The sequence below is a fragment of the Toxoplasma gondii genome, chromosome VIIb, assembly GCF_000006565.2.
Source record: "Toxoplasma gondii ME49 chromosome VIIb, whole genome shotgun sequence".
NCBI classification, from domain to species: Eukaryota; Apicomplexa; class Conoidasida; order Eucoccidiorida; family Sarcocystidae; genus Toxoplasma; species Toxoplasma gondii.
The window spans coordinates 3,943,256-3,966,646 of NC_031475.1; the positions used below are offsets into that span (position 1 = coordinate 3,943,256).

The 23,391-nt window shown below is 56.6% G+C and overlaps 3 protein-coding genes across 3 annotated transcripts; 2 read left to right on the forward strand and 1 right to left on the reverse strand.

Moving 5' to 3' along the window:
• Positions 1-2,267: 2,267 nt before the first annotated feature.
• Positions 2,268-7,760, forward strand: TGME49_257610 (hypothetical protein; the record flags this gene model as incomplete). Its single annotated transcript, XM_018781143.1, has 3 exons — positions 2,268-4,863; positions 5,247-5,744; positions 6,409-7,760. 3 exons carry the CDS (start codon positions 2,268-2,270, stop codon positions 7,758-7,760), a joined length of 4,446 nt encoding a protein of 1,481 aa, XP_018636978.1.
• Positions 7,761-10,383: 2,623 nt separating this feature from the next.
• Positions 10,384-17,212, forward strand: TGME49_257595 (hypothetical protein; the record flags this gene model as incomplete). The annotated part of the gene is made up of 3 exons (XM_018781142.1): positions 10,384-11,484; positions 13,092-13,642; positions 14,653-17,212. The coding sequence occupies 3 exons, from the start codon at positions 10,384-10,386 to the stop codon at positions 17,210-17,212; spliced, it is 4,212 nt and encodes a 1,403-aa protein (XP_018636977.1).
• Positions 17,213-19,261: 2,049 nt separating this feature from the next.
• On the reverse strand, positions 19,262-21,181 carry TGME49_257580 (hypothetical protein; the record flags this gene model as incomplete). The annotated part of the gene is made up of 1 exon (XM_002364951.2): positions 19,262-21,181. The coding sequence occupies one exon, from the start codon at positions 21,179-21,181 to the stop codon at positions 19,262-19,264; it is 1,920 nt and encodes a 639-aa protein (XP_002364992.2).
• Positions 21,182-23,391: the final 2,210 nt, after the last annotated feature.

The following is a 23,391-nucleotide window of genomic DNA, read 5'->3' on the forward strand; positions in this document are numbered from 1 at the left end:
CAGGCTTAAGACGCCTGTTCTATTAAGAACGCAAGTTGACGCGCGTCGTCCGCCACTTTGGCAGGTGCTCGACCAGGATGACGAACAGCGAGTCCTCCAAAATCTAAGCATCCTGGCGAGGCCTTCGACCCTCGCGGCGCTCTCAGCTGCCTGGCAGAGGGAGGGAGAGACGCTGCGACACCCCGCCTCTTTTCGCGCGACAACGAAAAAATGTGGAACGGACTGGAAGACTGCGCAGTCAAGAGAGAAAGAAACTTGCACAGACAAAGGGAAAACGAGAAAACGGGGGAAAAGTCCAGCTGAGCCTGGAAGACGCGGGCGCATGCGAGTGCTTGAAACGGCCCTCGCTCGAAGAAGAGCCAGTGCGTGTGAAACGGGGAGGGAACCGAGGGTTCCAGAAATGGTTTCAGGCGTTTCCCCGATACAGAACGAGGAAAGGAACAAGAGAAATAAGAAAAGAAGAAACCGGAAACGAGAGAGAACCACTTGCGCTTCCTTGTCTTCTGACAGCAGCGCGGTGTGTCTCGTCGCGTCCAACCCCCAGCGCGCTGCTGTTGCAAGCAGCGCTGTCTCCGTCTCTTCTGAGCCTCACGAGAGACAACGGACGGAGGCGGCGAGAGAGCAAAGGAAACGAAACAGAGAACGCCTCCGCAGAGTCTGAGCGGCAAAAGGAAAGAAAAAGTTCCTGCAACTCCTTTCGAGGAACTCCCGTGCCTCGTCACGACTTCCTCCGGGTGTACGTACACCCGAAATCGGGACGGTGAGGCACTCTCGGGGGTTCTGCAGGCGAACCTTTTCTGGGAGGTTTCGGCCTCGATTTGACCGCCATCATCGCTGTTTTCCAACTGAAAACCGCTGCAAATTGTTCGCTACATTCTGTGGTTTGAGAGGACCCTTTTCCCCGTTTCTCTTCGCCCAAGTATGCTCTTCCGGGGCTGGTCAGTGCCTGCGGCGGACGCCAGCGCTCGGACGACGCCGCGGTAGAGAGCTGTCGATACAGACGCAAGCAACTATACGGCTTTCCAAGGGAATGTGTGGTGAGAACGAGAGTCGTTACAAAAGGCATCTTCTAGATAAACAACGAGGTTGACGATTCGCGCCTGGCATCCCCTCTTCTGTGCTTCGTTTCCTCCTGGCTTGCAAGGTGTCTCCCGCTTCGCCACTGGGGAAGCGCTCCCGCGAGTTCCCGCGCCCCTTGCTCTCGAGGAGGCCCGAGGTGCGGCGAGACAACTGATGATCAACTTCGGCGCACATCCGAGCTTTTTATTCGCTTCTGCATGCTCTCTGCTTTTGGAGGCTTTTAGGCGACAGCGCTATTTGGCTTTCCACTCCCTGGACGCCCAGCTCTTTGGCCCTGTCTTCCGTTTTTCTGGGTCCTCGAGAAGAACTCGCTGCGCTAGACAACGGACAATGGACTCCTTCTGGCATCTTTTCTGCTGTTGCTGCCCCCGAGTTTTCCTTTTCTAAGTCGTCGGTGACTGCGCGCTCTGACAGAGACATCGCGCAGACTTTTTTGGTGTCGAGCTGTCTCCTGGAACGCCTTGCGTTTTTCACAGCAAGACCGCGAGGAAACAACTCTTGAACTGTGCTGTGCCATGCAGGCGTTTCTACATCCTTTTGTAGGCCTTGTATCCTTCTCTCGTTCTGCTGCTTCCCCGAGATTTCCCTTCGCCAGTTGGTGCCCCTTCCCCCCCTTCCCCCCCCCCACTGTTCCTCCGGCTTCGCTGGCCTCGAGAAGAGAGTCTCGTCACCTCTATAAACTGCTTAACCTCAACATGTCGGAATGATTGACAGCTCCCTGCTTCACTTCTCCGTTTCTCATACTTTCTCGCCCTGCCGGCGCCGCCTCTTGCGCGCGTTGTTTCTCTCTGCGGCCATCACAGTGCCAGTGTACGATGGACGGACTCCAGGTGGGGCGTAACATGCTGGTGCGTGTTTGTTGAGGTAAGAACAAAGAGAAAGCCGTGACCTTGAAGAGCGCAGAGCATGCTCCACGCTGAAGCGCTGGTGCATTGGCTTCGTAACCTCAGCAGAAACTCGCTACCTCCTCAGCGATGTTCTCGTCGATCTCCGTTCTCTTGACTGCTCGGCCAGTTTCGTCAGAAACCACTTCCACGATGGCTCCGCGAAATGCAGTCTAACCTCCAGTGCACCTTCAACTCTCTATTTCCACGCTACTCAAGGTCGGGACCGAAGGCGCTGTCCCCACAGCGAAGCGGCCCTCTTGCGTTCTGCAGTTGCTTCACTCCGGTCTCCGCATCCACTCCATGGAGGCTAAAGTCGCCCCGCGGTCCTGCGAGCTCTCTCGCGGCTCTCCAAGGTCTCCTCCAGGCGCCAGACGCAGAAGTGCCAGCGCGTCTCCGAAGCGGCGCTTGGACAATCAACCGACATGTCCGGGTCCCTTTTCCTCTTGCCGCTCCACCGCAAACGGCCACCAAGTCGTTGTAGCTGTAACTGAACGCAAACTCCCGACATTGTCCCCTTCTTCTTTTCTCCCTTCCTCTTCTTTCCACCTGTCCTCTCTCCACAGTCCTCACCCTTCTGCTTCCTCGCCCCACGATCTTGCCTCTTCTCGCCATCCCTTCTCTTCCCCGACTTCTTCCTCTTTCTCCTCTCCCTCCTTTGTCCTCGCTTTCTGTTCGCGTGCGAAGCAGGCGCAAGCGTCAGCGGCTCTTGGTGAAGAGCATCTTTCCGCGGCCTCTGCTTCTTGCATCACAAGCCATCGACCGCGGGGAGCTTATGTGTGTGGAGAAACGTCTGCATCCGCACCATGCGTCTCCCCAACTCGTCCGAGTCGTCCGAAAGAAGCCCCCCCTGTCATCTCTTGCTCTTCTCTTCTCTCGACGCCCGCTTCTTCTGCTTGGTCACCTGCTTCCTCCTCGGCGTCTGTCGCCTCTCCATCTGCGCCTTCTGGCTTGCCTTCGCCTCCGCCTCCTCCCCCTGCCGCGCTGCCGCCTCCTCTCACGCAAAGCGCTCCAACTGCGCGGCTCTCAAGCGCCGCTTCCTCGGCCTCTGTCGTTCGTAAGCCCCGCAAGACAGACGCTGGCCCCCTGCCAAGTTCTGTCCGCGCCGGAGGGGAGCAAAGACGAGCGACAAAAAGCGAGAGAACGAGTCCGAAAAAGGCATGCGCGCCGTCGGCGCCTCGGCACCTCCCTGCACAGGTGCCCGCGCCTCGACCGCCACATGCTCCGGCTGGACGTACACCTCACCGGCGACGCGACACAGACGCAGAGTCCGCGGGGCGTCTTCGCCTCCTCTCCTCCACTCGAGTCTTCAGAGCTTCTCCACGAGAATGCCGATCGAAGCGAAGCTCCTTTCGTTTCCCTGCCTGGCCGCTTCTGTGGAAGACCCCAGCGGAGAGGCGCTCTGTCCCCAGGGTGCTTGCAAGCAAGAAAATGCAAGACGAGAAGAACGAGGCTTCCCCCTTCACCTCCCCGACCTCGGCTCTCTCGAGTCCCGAGGCTCTCTGTGCGTCGGGGAGCTCACCTCTATCGCCTTGTTCCTCTGATCGCAGCGCGCCCCTGCTTGTTCAAGACAGGCCGCCCGCCGTTGGACGGAAAGACGAAGGTCGCGTCAAAGCCATCGACGAAATCCCGACCTTCCGACTGTATGCAGCCGCTCCTCACCTCCCGCCCGATCTAGCGGCGCGCTCTACGCAGTGCGGAGCCTCGGCCGTACGTCCACTTCGCGATCGCCGGCCGAGCCACCTGGCGGATGTCTGCTCGCAGAACGCTCCAGTCCGCAGTCCTTTCTCCCGGTCTTCGAACCCCACAACGCTCTCGGTTCCTGCCGCTTCGCGCTTGAATCGGCCGAGACTGTCTCCGTCAACGTGCAGTCCCCATTCTGCGTCTTCCTCGCCCGCGTCCTTTCTGTCTGTCTCTGCATCTCCTCCCACCGTCACGGGAGCATCCCGGCTAGCTCCTCGCTCTCGCGTGAGGTGCGACGTCCAATCCTCCTGTGGAGAAAGACCCCACAAAGTCCGGCTGAGAGTCTCCGCCACAGCCCCCCAGCGTCCAGAAGTCCATCCTGCCCCTGCTGTCTCTCCACAGCGAGCCAGAGCCGCCGCGCGAACGAACCGCCTGTCTCGGGTGTCTTCCGGCGAGCCGCTTGTCGCTTGGTTATCCAGAAGACACGACGCCTCGCGCAGATACGAGCGGCTGAGTCCGCTCCGTTGCAGCGAGGTCCCCAGGCCTTCCCGCTCGCCCTCCGGCGCGCGTCTCTTCCAGAGGCGGGCCTCTGCGCCCTCTGCTGCGCTCAACGCGGTGTACCTACACCAGGACGGTTTCCGGTCGCTGCAGCTAGCTGCTTCGCGCCGGGCCTCAGGGACTTCTGTCGGCGCGCGGCGCGAGGCGCCTGCGCTTGGGCGGAGAGACACTGAGGGCGGTCTCCGCTGCAGCTTGTTTGTGGCCGAGAGACAAGGCCTGTCCAGGCGTGTCTCCGCTCGCGAAGGGGCCTGCGGAGGCCTCTGCGCTCTGGGTGAGCGGCGAGGAAGCGAGAGAGACTCCTCCTGCTCCGCGCCTCTGTGGGGCCGGCAGGCCAGTGGGTGGGCGTCGGCGCTGGAGCGCTTGCGCCAGGCTTGCGGCGAAGAGTTGCGAGAAGACCTCTCCCGCCTCCTCGAGAAGCGAGGACATACCTCGCCGGGCATGCATCCCTTCGAGACCTGCTGGCGACGCGTCCCCTCCTGCGGCGGCCGGACCCTCAGTGGGGCGAGTGTCTCGGAGCGACGCACAGGCTCTCGGCTCCGGGAAATTGCAGAGGCAGTTGCAAGCGGAGAATTCGAGGCCTGGCAGGTGGAAGACGCTGATAACGAGGCGTCAGACGCTCTGGGGAGCGGAGGTGTCAAACGCGCTCTTCGTCAGACAGGTACGAAACGGAGGAGAGAACAGATTCACTCGCTTAGTCTCGACGTGGAGGCGGTTCTGGATCTGGAGTCTCTCTATGGTTTTAAATGTGTCTCTCTGAAAGCCGGGGGGAAAGCGGTTCAGTAGGTCCAGGAGCATCGTCTTCTGGAGTCTCCCCTCTCAAGTGGAGTTCGACGCAACTTGGAAACCGTTTCTCACGCCCAGCCGTTTCCTGGCTGCGGAGCGTCCAGGGTCTCTGCTCTCGTCAGGTGCTTGGTTTGCCTCGAGCCTCGCTGTCTCGAGCGTTTCTCTCTGTCCTCTTCTGTGTCTCTTCGTTGCTTTATGGAGACACGAAGAGTCGAGGATTCCCCTGTACGCGCCACCGTTTCTTTGTGTTTTTTTCAGAAGAGAAATTCCAGGGGTTCCTTTGCTTCGTCGTCACCGTCGGAGTCCTCTTGTGCGCCGTCGCCGCCGGAATCGTCGCAGGCATCGTCATGGCCTCGTCAACGCCCAGTCCGTCTGGCGCGCTTCTCCGCGTCTCCTTCGCTCTGCCGTCAGTCTCCGATACAGAAGAACCGTTCCGCCAAGACTCCCGACTCGACAGCGCCTGGAGAGACGAGGCCGACGCAAGGAATTCCAGAGACACAGACGCGACACAGGAGATAGGCGAGAGACGCAATGCAGGACAAATCGGTCAGGCAGGCCGAGTGCGAAACACAGGACAAGTAGGACGAACGGCGGAGTCAGCTACTAAAAAACAGGCTTCTCAGTCGACAACGGACATCTCGATCTCGAGTCTCAACTCTCTCGTTCTCCTCCTTCCGCCTGCCTCAGGAGACACAACGGATGTCGCTGGAGTCCTCACAGGGGGCTTTGTCGTGACGCTCGCCGTCCACAACCAAGGTGAGTTCTGGGGAGACGGGGGGCGGGGGGAACGCGAGAGGCGAAACGCGCCAGCAAACAGAGCGAATTGAGGCCTCTCGACAAGCGGTGAGCATGCACAGGGACCTCGGGCGTCAGAGCGAGCTCCAGCAGACTACCGTCCGGTCGCAGGCGCACACAGACGAGGAGCTAAAAAAACGGTTCAGAGTTTCGCGCTGAGAGGAACGTCAATCAGGGCAGCCTGAGACGGAGACGCGGAGAGTGGAACCTGTTGCGGGCGCGCGATGGCGGAAAACTCGAAGGCGTTCTCAGAGGGCACCGACACTCTCGGGGAAGATGTCGGAGCTCGAGAGGAGAGGCGCGGTGGCAGAATGGGCCATCCGATGTCCTGGAAGTTGAAACGACAAAGACACGACGACCTACAGGACGAAGACGCGTACGATACATAGGCCACCGGCGTCGTATCAACCTGGGGAAGAGAACAGGCTGGAGCGCAAGTGAAAGTGAACGAAGAGGAACGCGAGGAGGGAAAAGCGATGAGTGTCGGAGGTTCTGCATACAGTTGTTTCCAAAGTGTCTTGATGCGTTTAATCGCCTGTGCTTCGGTCTTCGTTTCTGTGTTTTTGAAGTCTTCTTCGTGAGACTCTATCGCGTTTCGGCGACTCTGTCTTGACACACCTCTCAGGGATCAAGACGAACTTCTCGGCGCTTCTGGAACTCACATATCTCCCCGCAAATGACATCGGCCAGGCCGCTTCATCCCTATGCTTCGCACCTGAGGGCTCCGACGTTCACCTGCTACCAGAGGTCAGTGAGGCGCGAAGCTCCCTAAGTCTCCAGTCCAGCGCTCTGTCTGGAACATCGAAGTCACTCCGCAGTTCGGCCGCAGCACTGCGCCGCCTGTCTCTCTCGACTCTCGACTCCGCTGGTCCTCGCGAGACTCCCGTCGGCTGTGCAAGCACTGAGGCGGAGAGTCTCTGTCGGGCCATCTGGGAGTCCTCGTTCTCCTCCTCCTTTCTGCTCCCTCTCGCCATCTCCGAAGGCTCCCGCGAGAGTCACCTCGGCCGCCCCGCTCTGCGGCAGGTCGTGCTGGATGCTACTTTCACTCGAAAACTGAAAACGTTGCTCGCTCAAAAAGACTCAGCAAACCGTCGCCCAGCCGCCCGAGGCCAAGACGCGTCTGCAAACGCAAATACCTCTGCAAATTCCGCAACGGCTTCGTCTTCTCTTCCTTCTTCTGCCCGTGTGTGTTCTTTCCCCCCTTCCTCTTCTTCTTCTCTTATCCCTGCTCCCGCAGGCGAGCAGATGTTGGCTGTGACGCCTTGGCTAGACTGGACAGGCTTCAAGGGCGGCTACAACGAAGTGACGGTGGCAGTGAACTTGAATCGGCGAATCGGACAATCCGAGGTGTCTCTTCTCGAGGCCCTCCGGCGGGACTGTGCTCTCTTCGGCCGCGTCTACGTCGCAGTCGCCTTGAAGGAAGTCATTCGAAATTCTCCCTTGCAAACCGGTGACCCGGAGAACTGGTGGAGCCTCGCCTTTCGCCTTCCTTGCATGCGCGTCGAGGGAACCACACCCCCTTCTCAAGCGGTCGCGGGGACAAGAACACGAGCGTCGCTTGGGAGACACCACCGCGCCGGCGTTTCTGGAGCGCAGAGGGCCGTCTGGGTCTCTGAGTCGGAAGGCTCTCTTCCTCGGAAGAAAGGAGACTGGAACGAAGGGATTGAACGCGAAACTTTAGTGGCAAGGAAAAAAGGAGAGCGCGGAGGAGAGGGAGAGATAGGCGAGGAAAGTGAAGAACGTTTTGAACGAGCAAAGGCCTCGAGAGAGCCTCACGCGAGAGCAGCGGAAACGACCTGGCCTCCGAGGCTCTTCATTTACAGTGCTGTGCTTGGGGACAGTCGAGCAAGCTTCAAAGCAGTTCTCACCGATGTCCTCCTTAGATGGCTAAAAAGATTCCCCACATGCATGCATGTGATCCAGAGACTCGCGGCGGAGTCTGGAGTAAAAGTCGCGCTGCCAACCATCATCCACTGACACGCAGCTTTCCAGAGAAAAACAGCAAAAGCGAAAGAACACAGAAAATGTAAGACACTTGCACCGCTGATTCGAGAGAGCGAGAAAACGGCGGAGCTGCAGAAACGCGAGACTCACAGAAGGCTGGAAAAACGAGGAAAGGAGAGTGAGGTAGAGCGAGGCATAAAGAAAGGTCGACACTCAACGACAAGAACGTGGAGGTAAATGCACTCGACGACTCTCCAAATAGGAGAGGGATAGAGAGGCTGAAAAAGCAATGCGAGAAAGCGATAATACGACTGAAAGGAGGATGCAAATATGAGTTTCCTGGGGAGATACAGAGACACGGAAAGGTTAACAGAGATGGCCGCAGAGAGCTGCAGAGCCGTCAGCGCTCGCACATGAATCGGTAGAGGTGCCATCACACATTGGTGCAATTGAGCATGATTCTTAAACGCGAAGTTGGCTGTCTTTTTCAAAAGTTAAAAGGTGGAATGGGTGTTAATCGCCAGCGGTACCGCGCGGGGCACTGGTTCCCTGTGGTGTTGTTCTATGAATGCGAAGTATTCTGTATGCTCCCTTTTTTCCAAGTTTCTCCAAGAAGAACTGTCCCCGTACCTATGTTAACCGAATCCGCTAGGATCCTGGGTACACATCGTTTTCCACAGAAAAGAGTCCGAGTTTTCTCCAGTGTTTTCGGTAGAGCTTTTCGAAGTCGATCTGTTGTGTTGACTTCAAGGGGATCGACATGGCCACCGGCTTTGACCCTGAGCGCGCTGGCCGCCGTCGTGAGAGGCCGCAGCGTTCCTCTCGCCGGATCTGTGCGCGTTTTGTGTTTTTCACGACCCAACATGCAAAGCATTTTGGTCTCTTCTTGTTCTCTCACGCGAGCTTTTCATTTTCAACAAGTGGGTGGCGACGGCGGGGTGCCGCTCTCGGTCGTACTTTGTCATTGTTTTTCCGTGTTCTTTGTTTGGTCTGCTTGTGTCGAGCAGCGAGAAGAAACCGATTTCTCGTTCAAAGGGAACTGCTTTGTTCCATCTGTGCATGCAGGAGTGTGAGCTTGTGAAAAGAAAACAGATCGTCCGAAAAGACTCTCCTTTTCAGAAATAAATTGCCTGTTCCTGCAGTCCCCGGGCCTCACCACCACGCAAACGCCTCAGGGCTCATTCGCTTCGTGCTTGATGACGAAGATGAAAAGGAATCTACATGGGAGAACAGACGTAACAACGAAACTAAACTCACACAGTCCAAAACAGAAGATTAAGCTGCGCGACGTTTGGAACTGAAACTGGCTATTTTTCAACAAGAATGGATAACAACGCGTTTCGCCTTGTCAAAGCCTTCCTTCTTTTGTGTCTCTCCCAAAAGCATGCGCCCATGCGGAGGCAGTGAAGAAGGGGAGCGAAACCCCCGTTCCGGTCTGGACCTCAGCGTTTCCGGTTTGTGAGGCCGGCTGAAATTTCACAGTTAAGATTTCGACGACTATGAGGGTGACAAGACTTTCTTTTCTCGAAAAACTGGTGCTGTGTGGAAAACAGTGAAACGCGCCTGCAGTCAATCTTGTTCTTCTCTTTGTGGGCGTTATCCTCGATACCCCCCCCCCCTTCCCCCCAATCTTTGCTCTTGGGGAAGCACAGAGGTGGAGAGAATAGGGAACGCAGAGAACGGGGAACACCGCAGCAGTCAGGAGCTTAAGAGAAAAAGGCAGAAAGAAGGAGATACACAGCACGCTGTAGATCGAAATGAGAGAAGAAAATAAAAGAGTGAGGAGTCGAGAGAAGGAGATGAGAGAATGATTGGCCGAAAGAGCGAGAGAACAAGAGAAAGAAGAAACGCGAGAGAATGGAGAGCTTCGCGACGACATCTGCTGGTTTTTTCGCGCGGTTTCTCTCGTCTCTGCTGTTGCCTTGCAAGATCACTTGCGCAACGGAAACTTGCAAGTTAGAGCAGTTGTTTGTCAAAAACGCGTTCTTCGAAGAACCGTTCTCGTCGTGGTTCTCTCAAGGCCTCTCAGGGACCTTCTGTTCTCGCAAGAATGCGCGCTAACTCCTCTCGAGGCCATCTTCAGAGCGTCTCCGCGCATGCAGAGCGCGAGACACACTTGGTTTCTTGGAGAGACGCGAGAAGAACATTGGACGACCCCCGCGTCTGCAGTTCGCTCTCCCTTCTGCCCGGCGCAAGGGATCCTAAATAATTCAGTCGTCAGCCGCTGATGTTGGAAAAGAGCGCTTTTAAGATTAAAGAGAGGAATGCCATAAAAGTTGTGAAGACCTGCATGCCACCGTTGCATGGCTGGCTGTCCTCGCCCAGTGCGCGCGCATGCACTCTCGAGGCTGCGGGCGACCGCAAAGAATGCGGAAGCAGATTTCCCTGATTTCCGAAACTCGTGTTTCCGGTTTCTTTTAGAAACGGAAGACTCATATTTTTTCTTCATCTCCACCCTGCACTGGAGACTCTTGGATTCGCGATCGTCCACACTCTGTCATGTGCCAGTTGCTACCGCCCTGCATCTGTCGTTCTTGCTCTATCTCTGTGCTTCCCCTTCTCTTTCTTCGTCTCTCTCTGCCCTCTCCCTTCCATCTTCCTCTTTCTCTCGTTCTCTACGACTTTCTCCTCCGTCTTCCCTCGTTCTCCTTCCAAAATGGCGAAGGGATGCAAGATGCAAATCTCCTCCTGCTCGCCTTCGCCTGTGTTGTCCTCTACCTCTTCTTCCTCATCTACCTCTACCTCTTCTTCCTCATCTACCTCTACGTCTTCTGCTCCTTCTTCTCCTTTTTCTGCTTCTTCTTCTCCCTCTTTTTCTGCTTCTTCTTCTGCTTCTTCTTCGCTCTCTTTCGCCTCGCGCTCGGCTCTGTGTGCATCTGAGGGTCGGCGGTGGCCTGACAGTGTCTCTCTTTCGTTCAGCTCTCCCAAGAGCGGCTTGGGCCTGCGGGCGAGGCGTCTCCTTCGAGAAGGCGAAACTGTCTTCGTCGACCGCGCTTCGCGAGGCTGGTTTTCTCCTCTCTTTCGGCAGGGGAGCCTTCACCATTTCTCAACGGACTTCGTCTTCCCCGCCTTCTGCTGTCACTGCAGCGCCCCCCTACCTCTCCGAAGAAGATTCTCACCAGCGCATGCAACGCGAGAACGAGGAAGCTCAAACACACACGATGGCTCTTCTGCAGAGAGACCTGCGAGAGCAGACGGAGAAGCAGAAGAAAAAGCAGACCAAGTCAAAGAAGAAGCCAGAACTGCGCAAGAGCGCAGCGCCTCCATGACAGAGCAACATCTTCCCTCCTCACTCCACAAGTCCGCTTGTGGCGACCCTGCTTCCTCTTTCTGTTCTCCCCCTCATTCCTCTTCTCGTCCTTCTCGTCCGCTCTTTCCGTCTACGCGTTCTCCTTCGCCTTCTTCTTCTCGTCCTTCTTGCTCGCGTTCTCCTTCGCCTTCTTCTTCTCGTCCTTCTTGCTCGCGTTCTCCTTCGCCTTCTTCTTCGGGTTCCTCTTCTTTGAGGCGGAACTCGAGGAACGCGTCAGACGCGCGGTCGCCCCCGCGTAAGGTGAGCGTCCGGGCGTCTTCCCCGAACGAGAGCCAGGCGACGAACGCGAACGGGAGAGGAAAAGAGCAGGAGACTGAGGCCTCTGAGAAAGGCGACATTTGCAGAGATTTGGGGAGATACGTCGGAGGAGTGCGATGCTGGCGATGGCGGCGCGGCTGTGCGCAGAAATTCTGCAGTCGGAAATGTCGCGCAGAGGCGGAGTTCTTGGTGAGTCTGGCAACTTCCAACTCGGGGAGACGGAGGTGAACTCCAGGAGCTGTCTGTCGTGATGGCTTGACTTTAGGAGTCGCTTCAAAGCAGGCAGAATCTTTGGAACAGGGAGCAGAGGGACGAGAGATGCCCCAGACGCATGCAGAAAAGAAAAAAAAAGCGAATTCTTCACACACACACACACATCACACCATCACCAGAGGGCTCAGAGGACCATAATAGGCTTCTGGATTTACGTGGACCTCGGACAGACCCGCTGCTGGGAACTGGAGGACAGCCAAGTCGTGCATTTTAGCTGTCAGACAGACAGCGAATCTCGAGCAATCGAGGCGACGCGACGCTGAGTGCCTGCCTCAGATCAAGGAGACACGAAAGAAGTTTTCTCCACTCTCTTTGCAGCGAGTCTCCTTTCTAAAGTGCGTCGGTACGGAGGACTCAGGTTGACTTCTTGTTGGCCTGGCGCCTGTTCAGGACTGGCTGAGCACGGTTGACGCTAGCGCCAGTGGCGCGGAGCGTGGAAAAACCATTAGTGAACTCGAGGAGTCGGTTTTCAAGTGAGCAGTGAACTGCTTAGATACACAAAACTCGACAAGCGGTACTCGAGTGATATCAACGGCCAGTGGACATCACGGTTTCAGAGAGTCGAAAAGCGCACCGTCGTCGTCTCAGGCGTTTCCGCGATAGAACCGTAACACAGTGAGACAGTGAGACACAGCCAACCAAGGTCTTCAAGCTGTAGAGGCGCGGAGCGTCATCCGGCTGTGTGTGTGAAGAGCTCTTGATCTTTCATCATGTCCTTAGTGAGGAAGCAAGGCTTCTCTCTGTTGGAACAAGACATGCGCTCTCGACTTGCAAAGCGTTCCCAACTTTAGCTCGCAAAAAACTGAAGAAATCGATAGCAAAGAGCCGACACACTTCCAGCTGAGAACGAAAAAGAGACGCAGAAGCAGCGATCGGCTCGGGCCTCACCCCAGACGGCGTCTGCGTTGATACAGGACCGACGGTGGAGATTACTCCAGTTGCTCAGGTTCCGAGCTTGTTCAGCGAGACACACTTAACTGGATTCTGGCATTTAACTGGATTCTGGATCGGCGCCCTGCGAGGGAAGACCTTCTCTCTCAGAGGCCGTTCAAAAGGAGGCACTTTGTCGCTTCTCCCGGAGTCAGCGCGAAGCTGGCGCGCGTCTTGCAGCTGGGGACTCACTCATTGAATGCGCGTAACTCCACGGAATCGAACGTTTCACGAAGACTCTCACGAGCACGCACTCGCAACGCATTTTCGACAGGCACAGACAACTGGAAGTTCTGGATTTCAGTATCCTGCGGGTGCTCCTGTTGGCTTGGAAGCTGGAGTCAGTGACAACGAGGATTCGCCTGCAGTGTCGAGAGCCTCAAATCGAAGAGTGGAGAGGATCGGCAGACGCGTTACGTAGACCACTGTTGTCTCGTCAGAGTGCAGATGCCTTCGTTGTGACGCATTCGTCTTTTTCCTCTTCACGCTCGTCTTTTCTCTCGTTTCCTCCACAGTGAGAGGCCCCCAGTCTCTGCTCTCTGCACAGCTTCTTGTGCTGTCTTTCTTTCTGCTCCTCGCCTTCTTCTTCGCAGTACCACAGTCGTCTCTGTGTCGGCTTCTCGTCCGCGTACGTCGAGCTGCTTCGCCTGGCCTCAGAAGCAGACAACGAATATTACGTAGTTGCGGCAAAGATGTTTGCGGGTCTTTGCTGCATGCGTAACTTCTCCGCCTCTGCTCGCTCTCGCCGTCAGAAACAACGCGAAAGTCGTCCTGCTAGCGGAGGTCGCACCGCGTGCGATGCTCAAGAGGGTCCGCTACAGACAAACTTCCGTGGTGAGAGAGAAGCGCGAGAAGATCTGCAGGCCGCGCGTCGCCTCACTCCGCGGTCGAAGCGCGCTCCTTCAGGCTCGACGGAGTTGAACGCGAAGCACCGACAGCGAAGAGAAGAAAACTGCGAAACGCCTCGTGGCGCGCGGAACAGTCACGGCGGAAGCAGAGAGTCTCGGGGAGGAGAAAGAAGACAAGAACGAGAAGGAGGAAAAGAACAAGGTGGAACAGAAGAAGAAGAAAGGCAAGGAAAAAACGGTGAAGAAAACAGAGAAGCGTGGGTTTTCCCATGGGCAGGGTGGCACCAGCGACCTTGGTAAGCCACAAAAAGGCCTCAAAAACAAGCAGAAAAATCACGAGGTTCCCTAAAATTAACTTGTCGTCATCGTTGGCCATTTCTCAGTCGCCTTCCAGGACACAAGTAGACAGACAGGCACATCGAAAAACTGAGATACATTTTTGAATTGTACTTAAATATGCATGTACCTGCGTTTGTGGATCCAGATAGACATACCGATTTACACATGTCCTGCCTATACATGGATAATACCTATACGCATTTATACATGTGCATCTATACATGTGTGTGTGTTTGTGGAGTATCAGTGTATGCGGGGACTGGACATAACTGCATGCGTACAAAAGAAAAGAGGCACTGAACAACTCACCGAGGCCGGCGTATCCCCATACGCATACATGTATACATATATGCATATGTAGATATACATATATTATATATATGTATATATATATATATATATACGCAGATAATTATGTATGTGTGCTGGTGATAGATGTTCAGGGGTTGCTCTGTAGCGAGAAGAGCAAGAGCGGAGACGTTCTGATGTAGCAACAGCTGCACTGTGCAAGTGTCTCTCTGTTCATCTGTCTCTCGTAAGATTCCCCAGAGGAGCCTTGCGCGTCGAAGGAAAGTTTGCCTTTCTCTGCGTCGACCGAGGGGCAGGCAACCCAGAAGCGAGACTTCAAGAGACAGGATTGTGTTGTTTGAACACCGCATGCAATCTGCTCGGGGGCCATGCGCCTCCATGGTTCATCCACACCAAACATACGTGGTTGCCCTCCGTGCCGGTGTGCGCTTTCAAACCTCCGGTACTCGCTGTCTCTGTCTCTGTCTCCCTCGCTTTTCTCTTTTACTCCATCTCCTTTTCTCTCGCTCTACTTTCCTCCGCTGCCTTCTCTCGTTTTCTTCGTCTCTCTTTCCACGTCCGCACACCCAGTTCTCCCTGTCGCTCTGCTCCTCACTCGCGGTTTCTCCCCGTCTTTTCCCTGCCTTTTATTCTTTGCGCCGTTCCACTTTCTTTGCAGGTGGGATACCATGAAGATGCCGCGCTACGCAGCGTCTTCGACGAGTGAGGGAGATGCGGAGAACAGCGGAGAGGAAAGCGGCGACGAAAGTCCATCTCCGAGCAAAGTGTCGACAGACGTTTCTTCGGCCTCTCGTGAGAAACCGGGCGCACTGGGCACTCAAAACGCAGAAGAATATCGACATTTCTACGCCGCTGCGCTCGCAGGCGCTGAGGAAGCAAGGCGGAGCCTTGGACTTTCAAACAGTCGGAATTCCGCCTTGTCTCACACTTCTTCTCGTTCGTCTCCTTCTTCACCCATTTCCTCTCGTTCTTCTTCTCGGTCCTCTCTCTCCTTGTTGTCTCCTTCCTCCTCTTCCTCGTCACCTTCGTCTCGTCCTTCGGCCTCTCGGTCGCGTCCTTGTTCTCTCGCTTCTTCGAGTCCGCAACGCAGAACTGCTTCCAGAGAGGAGAAGAAGGAGACGCCGAGACAGCAGGCCGGCGACGGAACCGCCCTTATCAGACGGCAACTGCAGGAGAGGGGAAGAGGAGAAGCCGGAGAAAGCAAGAGTCGCGACTTGCGTCGTTCGCCGTCGTCAGGACTGAAGAAGAAAAGGACGAGAAGATCAGAGATCCAGCGCAAGACGAGATCAAGACGCGAGGAAGAAGCAGCAACGGAGTCAGGCTGTCTCCGAGCGATGGCACATGCTTTGATCTGTCGGGGGGCGAAACAGGCGGCCGAGGATGCAGCGCATGCACTTTTAGAAGAGACGAAACAAGCCAAGGCCGCGCGACGAAGCCCAGAGCGGTCGGGCGTTCCTTTGCTCTCTCTGCCTCCCAGTCTGCAGGAGGGAAATGGAGCAGACGAGAACGTTAGCGAAGCAGAATTGAGAGCCGCAGAGGCAGAAGGCGCCGCAAAACAGGGAGACGATGCATCGAAAAGAGACGAGGGAGAAGACTCCCAAAACGACGAGAGAGAACAGGCGAAACGTCGGGCGACGCGAGCGGCTGCGAACTGTTCCCTTGAGCAGTTTTTTCGCTCGCAAATTCGAAAGCAGACGCGAGAAGTTCTGTCCGTTCTCGCGCAGCTCCTACCGGAGCTGAGCGAAGCGGGCATCTTAACACTCAGGAACTTCTCCAACGTGATTGGCCTCATTCGCATGAACGCTACTGCGTATCGCGTCGACCACCACGATCTGGCGAGTCTCCTGCAAGCCGCCTCGGCGCAGAAGGGAGAGACAAAGAAGAACGAGAGGCCAGGAGGCGAGGAGACGAAGAGCCCAGACTCCGGAGAGAGACAGGCGAACGAGGCAGGAAGCCGAGCGAGGAAAAGGCAAGAGTTGGCGGCGTCTACCAGAGGTCGCATCGAGGAGAGGCGTCCTCGAGAAGAGCGGCGACACTCGGGAGACAGGGCGAGACGCAGACGAGGAGACAGGCGAGGGAGAAAAACATCTCCCGATTTCCACGCGCAGGTAGCCGAATACGGCTGCAGCAGCGCTGACCTTCTTCCGGACAGGAACAGTCAAACCGACTTATCGTCGCTGTGCTCCGTGGAAGGCCTCGCGCTCTTTCCGATCCAAAGCTGCATGAACCATGCGTGTCTGCCGAACTGTCGCTGGTTCCTCCAAGAGACGCCGTTGGCTGGGCGCGACGCACACCGAGCAGCTGGCGAAGGACCTCGGGATAAAGCGAGGAGGCGAAAAACAAAGAGCCGCAGAACCGAAGAGCTGCCTGGAGTGCCGGCGGCGGCCACAAGCGAGCGCACAGAAGAAGGCAAGAGCTCGAGAGGAGCAGAAAAAGGATGCGTGATGCAAGACACCGAAGACATGGAAGAAGAAACTGCGCACCGGGGAGAAGACGAGGAAGACGCATGTGAAGTCCATTCATTGCACGAGACGCGACGCGTCTTTTCAAGGATTTGGCCTTTGACGCCTAGTTACTTTCGCTTGGCAATTGTTGCATGCAGAGCCATTCTTCCTGGAGAAGAACTCAGCGCCGACTACTTTCGGCCGTGCGAGACACGCGAGAGAAGAGTTTTTCTCGAACCGGGTGCAGGACCTCCGTCTCTCGAGCTCTCCGTCCTTTCGCCTTGTCTCCCCGAGAAGGCCGAGCCGGCAACGGATGCGGTCTGCGGCGACCCAGCGGACGACGCCAGGGCAGAGGAACCGCCGACAGCAAACCAATCGGGGTGCGGTGTCGGAGAGGAACGCCCACAGACGGCGGAGACCGAGGAAAGCGCCGAACAAGAAGAGCGAGGAGAGAGAGAGAACAGGAGATTCCAGAGAATGCACAACGGCGAGGGAGGAAACGGAGCTTCAGGAGATCGAGGTTCTCAGCTGCCGACGAACGGTGGGCTCCTCGCTCTTCCTCCATTTCTCAAGAATCGATACGAATGCATGACACACCAGTACCGCTTCCAGTGTTCGTGCATTCTTTGTCGCGACGCCTCAGCGGGGTGGCGGTTGATTCAAGCCGGTGCTCTCACCCTCGAGGACTGCGAGAACTTCGCTCGAGAGCAGAAGTGGAAAGCGGCAGCGGAAGAGGAAAAGCGAGAAAAACTTGGGTCACCAGTTGTCCGTTAGAGAACCAGCGTCTCCCGGAGCGCCTTCGCGCGAACTCTTCGCCACCACGCCAACGTCGAGCGGCGTTCAACAAGTCTCGCGAAAGGAGGTTTCTCGTCATCCTCGTTCGGTCTGTACGACCGTCTATGCTGTCGCCCCTCTTCCACGGTCGTTCTTTGCTCTTTTTGCCCGTCTGTTGTTCTGTGCCTTGTCGCTGGACACCGTTGCTTCGCCAAACTCTCTTTCTTTGATTGCTCTTTGATTGCTCTTCTCCCCCAGCCAGAGCCTGCGGCTTCACAGCCACAAGGCCGGGGCGCCGCACTTGCGTGGAAACGAGAAAAACCTCAACCTTGAAGTTGTGAAAGAGGAACTTTCGTCTTCTCTCGCTTTTTTCAACAAAGCAGAAAGCGAAACTCCAGCTGGAGGCACGATCGCTTCGGCGGCGCACTCTCCAGATCCTGAATGAGTTGAGAACTCATTCGACGAGGCCGTACTTTCGAGTTTCTTTCGCCTCGCTTCGAGCACATAAAGATGCATTTGCATGTGTATGTGTATGCGTTTCAACGGAACAGTGCGTCACTGCGCCGCTCCCGATCTGTCGACTTCCACATCTCCATCTGCATGCATGCACAGAGATGTACGGAGGGCCAGGGATGTACATAGGTTTCGACGGACGTCCACGACACAGGGAGAGTCGGTGGCTGCTCGAGCGCCAGGCTGTAGAGTAGCAGCGGGAGCAGCTGACAGACTTCGCTTTTCGAAACGTTGAAGACAACTGGATCTCGGCTGAACTTGGTTGCCGAAACGCAGTCAACATGGCCGCACTGCACCTGGTGAGAGCAGGATCCTCTCTTCACCTTCGCTTCCCTGGCGTTGAAAAGACGCATGCACGCCGCACATCACAAAAAAAGATCGTCGGGCGCCCTCACGAAAGCATGGGCGGGTCTTCGTGGTTTTCACCGATCTCTCGTCTCCCGCTGTCGCCTCTCCGGCCATCTCTCCTCTCCTGCCCTTGTCCGCTCTTCCTCTGTTCCCTGCTTGTCGCACTCTTCTGCCTCCGGTCTCACGCACCGGGGTCGTTGCACAACCTCTCTCTCTCTCTGAGGCTTTTTGTGTGGATGTATGGCATACTCCGTCGGCGCCGCTCTCTCGCTCTCACCTTCTCGCGTTCTTCATGGTCGTCCTTCCCGCCTCTCTCCCTCGTTGCTTCCCTGACTCCCTCTCTCTGTGAGTGTCTCCCCACGAGGAACTGGAGATTTCCGCTCCACGCCAGTTCCTCCTTCTCTAACAAAGACACAAAGAAGCTCCCTGACCAACTGGAAGCATGAGAAGCGCACACACATCCTTTCGCCTCTCCTTCCCGTCTCCTTCTGTGCTCCACCGTGTGTGAGTCCTTCGTCTGCGCCTTCGCTTCCGCGCTGTGGCGAGACGTATCTCCCTGCGGTTCCTTTCGCGCGTCTCCGGCCGACGGCTTTTGCGGCGGCTCGTTCTCTGTGATGGATGAAGCAAGACGGACTCACTGAAACGCGAGGACTCCACGCTCTCTTTCTTCACTCTCGGAGGACTTCCCGTTCTCGCGGAGAGAAGCCTTCTTTCCAGGTGACACGGAGAAACGCGCCGCCAGGCGTCAAACAAGCCAAGCATGAACGCATCACTGTTCTTCGCCAGAGGAGAGAGCCCAGAGGTGACGCGATCCACAACGCGGCTTGCTCGGCGTCGTCCTCTTCGAGCACGCGGGGCGTCTCCAACTGTACACTTCCAGAGGCTTCTTTCGCATGCAACCAGTCGAAGGAGAGCAACAGGAAGGTCAAGAAGGAGCGCAAGACGGGGGTCAGGAAGACGAACACGAGCGGGATCAAGGAGATGAGCAGAGAGGGGCGACGGAGATGGCAAGAATGGTGGAAACGACATCACAAAGAATGTCATGGAGGCGACAGAGATGACGAAGGGGATGGATAACGAAGGAGCGCATATGCGGTGTGGAGAAAAAAGGGAAGCTGTTGTAAGATGCGCTGCAGAAGAGCCGTTAGGTCTGTCTAGGCGTTACGATTTGAGGCAAAAACTGCGTATTCATTGCTCGGCCGCGAAGTCTTTTCTCACTGGTCGTCCTTCTGCTTCCAAGTTCTCTTCCCCCGTCGGCTGTCTCCCGTGGTGCTGTTCCGTCTCTTCACTCGGCGCTTCCGCTTGTGTTTGCCGCGTTACACCGCGAGCGATGCCTTCTGCCTCGTTTCCTGTCGCGAGTCCGGCGCAGTGTGTCTCTCGTCCGTCAAGGGTCTCGCTGTCTTGTCCGTCGCTGTGTCTCCGTTCTTTCCAGCTGTTTTCTCTGCCTCGGCCGTCGTGCTTCTTCGCCTCTTCGCTTCCTCGCTGTCTCCCTCTGCTCCTTCTCTCCCAAGATCGGCTCTCCAGCTCTCCTTCGTCTTCCTCGCGCCTTCCCGCGTCGGTGACATGCTGAGCGCGGCGAGCGTTTGACGACGAGAGAGACGCTGCACCGTCAAACGACCCCTGCGAGAGCGAGGCGCCGCAGGAGTCGCCGTCTGTCCGTCGTTCTGTCTCGCCGCCCTGCAGTCTGCACCGTCTGCCTCGGTCGGGTCTGTTCCCTGGAGAGTCCGTCAGTCCGGTCTCGCCACTGGTCGCTTCTCCGCCTTCATGCCCCCCTGGGGACGAAAGGTGCGAAGGCGGCGAGAAGGGTGCCGGAGACCTGCATGGCGAAGAAGACGAAGAAGAGAAGCGCGACGGAAGGCGGTTCCTCTCGTCCACTTCTCCGAGACCCGCCGGGCGGAGAGGCGGAGGCGTCACGACACCTCGAAGAAACGCTGAAGCGGAGAGGGGGACGGGAGCGTTGAAAGTACACATGCGTCCTTCCCTCTCTCTCCACGCGGTCGCTGCGACGTTTCTGCCGACGCCTGCGCCCTGGGCACAACCGGCGCGGAAGGCAGGCGAGAGGAACAGCGACGCGTTCGACCGCCGTCCCCGTTTGCCCACCTTTCTGTCCCCCTTTCTTCTGCCTCGCCTTCCTTCTCGCTCCTCGACTGTGCCGTTCCAGCCTCGCTCTTCGCCGTCGCGCTCGCGCTCGCTCGCGTCTCCTCTCTCAGACAGGCTCGGATTGTTGTCCAGAGAGCCCTCGAGCGACCGGTTCCCCACCGTTGGCGGCGTCGATGAGGTCCGGGGAGAAAGACCGTGAAGCGCGGCCGCAGAGGAGAGCGACGCGTGAGAGTGCTGCAGCAGAGACACCGAAGGCGCGGTCGACGCGACGTCGCTCTCGTCCGCCGTACTGCTGTCGCTCGGAGAGTCCCCCGCCAAGAGCATCTCCACGCCCAACTCGGAGGGTGCGCCGCAGACGGGATCCCCGCGACGCGAGACGAACGAAGACGGAGAAGAAAAGGAGGAGGGGAAGAAGGACGAGGGCGAGGAGAGCGAAGACAAGAACGCAGATGCAGAAAGCGAAGCCGAAGAAGGCGCCGAAGCCGCTGCAGACGCAGAAGAAGAAGAAAGAGCTGAGGAGGACAGACTGAGAGGAGGTGCACAAGGAGCCGAGACCGCGGCAGACGACGAAGACGACGGAGAAGACGAGGAGGCCGAAGACGCAAACGGACAAGAAACGGAAGCGGAAAGAGGCGGAGGAGGAGCAAACGAAGCAAGTGGCGCAGGTGTGGAAGACGCAGAGGAAAAAGGCAAAGGCGACGAAGACGACGATGAACAAGAAGATGAAGAAGCGGGGGAAGAGGCAGGGAACGACATGTGCGGAGGAGAGGCCGAAGGTTGGGGTGGGGAGGGACGCAGCTGCTCTTCTACGAAAGGCTGGTGTGGCGAGGAGACGGGTGGAACGTCCACATCTTGTTCACAGGGAGGAGAGACATCGTGAGTCAACGATTCCCTCCCCGACGGTGAGTGCCGCGGCGAAGCAGATCCCATTGTGCCGAGCAGAGAGGTGCGTCGGAGATTGAACGGAAGAAAAGAAAAGGATGCAGGGCCAGCTGAAAGAACTCCCATGCATCGGGATGTCCACAACGAAATGGAGAGACAATTCGCCGCGTAAAGCTCCAGGCATGTGAACGATGAGTCAATGTGTTTCGAAGGAATCGGATGTCGCTACGACTTGCCGTGGTTTCTGCAAAGGTGCGGTCTTGAAAAAGGAATTCCATCCAAAAAACGGCACACTGCTGACACAGTCCAGCCGTTTACCCCAGAAACGTACTTGCCCTCATGGGGGTACATATCCGAGGAGTCAGGAACGAAGTTGAGGGGAAGAAAAGTACGCGGAAAAAAGGCCGGAGATGCCAGCACAGAGCAGGTCGGTAACCTTTCAATATCCCCTAAAATCCTTCCGGTGGTCTCACCGGGACAGAGACCCTCCACGCGGCGTCTAACTTTTCAGGAGAGGGAGTGGACGATTACCGCCCCAGCTGGATTTTCGCGCCGAGAGACAACGAGAACTCAGATGCGAGTCTTGCGGTCAGCGCCGGCGTCTTGTGAGGAATCATGGCTGATGAAGACGATCTAGGCGCTTTTCTGGGGAGTTCGTACTTCAAGGTGAAATACAGGTTTCGATCTTCGAGTTACTTCCCGGAACCGAGTCTGACGAAAACGCAGAAGTTATGCGCTCCTGGAGGACAAAGCAAAAACGCAGACAGAAGTGGGGAGAGAAAGTGCAGCGAAACGACCGCAGAAAAGGTCTGGCAGCCTCTCTTGTCCAGCTGAGGCAGGAATTCGCGAGTTCCGAACCACGCATGCGTACAGGGGCAAGTGTGCAGTGGCTGAGAAAGGCCGGAGCAGGGAGAAAAGTGGACACAGACGTCGCTGCGAAAACGAAAGATGAAGAGGGGATGAGAAGAACCGGAGACGGGGAAAAAGAAACTTAGACGAGTCTCGTCGAACACGCGCAGAGCGCTCAGGAGCAGGTCCGCCCGCCAGAGTCCAGTGAATTGCGGCGTCTGTTTCGCCACAGGAAGACAGAAGAAGGAAAGGAAAGAGCCGGAAGAACTGGTACAGATGGAACGGCTGTTGCACGGCTGCTTGAGAAGGGAGAAAAGAACCGGGAGAGGAGTGGCACGCGCGCGGGACTGCAAACAAAAACGCGTTCTGGCGGGTGCTGTCACTTGCCCGTCGCTTTGCTTTTGCCCCAAGGCACGAAAAGGGAAGAAAACGTGCATAAAGCAGGAGACGAAAAAAGGAAGGGGAAGAAGGACTGAGTCAAAAGCGCCGGAGAGAGCCGTGGACAAAATACGAAAAGAAGCGCAAACCCCCGAGAAAAATGAAGAAGACACACCCGAACGCTTGCAGACCAGCCGCCAACGCGGCGCAAGGTCCAGCGGCTTCCGAGGCGCCAGAGTTGAAGACGCGTCTTTGTCCATTCGTTCTGTCTGGTTCTGGCTGAGTGGAGGAACACAGTGAGTCAGAGGCTAAAAGAGAAGGAAAAGAAGGAAACGCGTGTGATTCGTCGAGAACAACGGCAAGTGAAGTGTACACACCTCTCTGTCAGGCGAACGACGGACAGCACGGAGGGGGGGGGGGCCAGCAACTGATCTGGTCCGTCTCCACACCTGGGCATGGAAGTTCCAAGGTCTGGCGAAGATCTTTTGCCCGGTGCACTCCAAACGGTGAACACGAATAAGCCGGCAAAGGTTCGTGTCGACATCATGTCAGACTTAAAGCGAACATGTTCTTCCGCCTGGCGTGGTTACGCAACAAGGTGCAGTATTCAAAGTCCATTTGTCTGATCCAACAAGTATTCGTACGATGGTACGACCGATGCATCGGAGCATTTGAGGAGTCGATTTCTTTCGCATACAGCCAAGCTCTTTGTGATTGCTGCCACACTACCGCCAAACTAGAGTTGTACTTCGATTTCCTACGCCATTTTAAGGTTACTCCGCGTCGACTAGGGTCTACGTGTCGTCTACGGCTTCATTCTTTCTCACTCGTATTCACAGCGAGAGAAAACGACTATCCACATACGGGCATGATCGATACCATTGTATCCTAGAAATAATCATCTCTGAGACAGAGTCAGCAGCCAACGTCTAAAAAGGGCTGAACTGCGATGTGTGCTGAGGATCCGCTGCCGAAGACAAGTGCAGTCTAGCTGAGGGCAAGACGAGCAACGTCTCCTGTCTATTGAGAAACCGAGAAATGGACAAACGCAGTTCCGGTCGAACTGCGACCGCCGTCCCCCACTGCCTGCAGCGTCGCTTAGTTGCCCT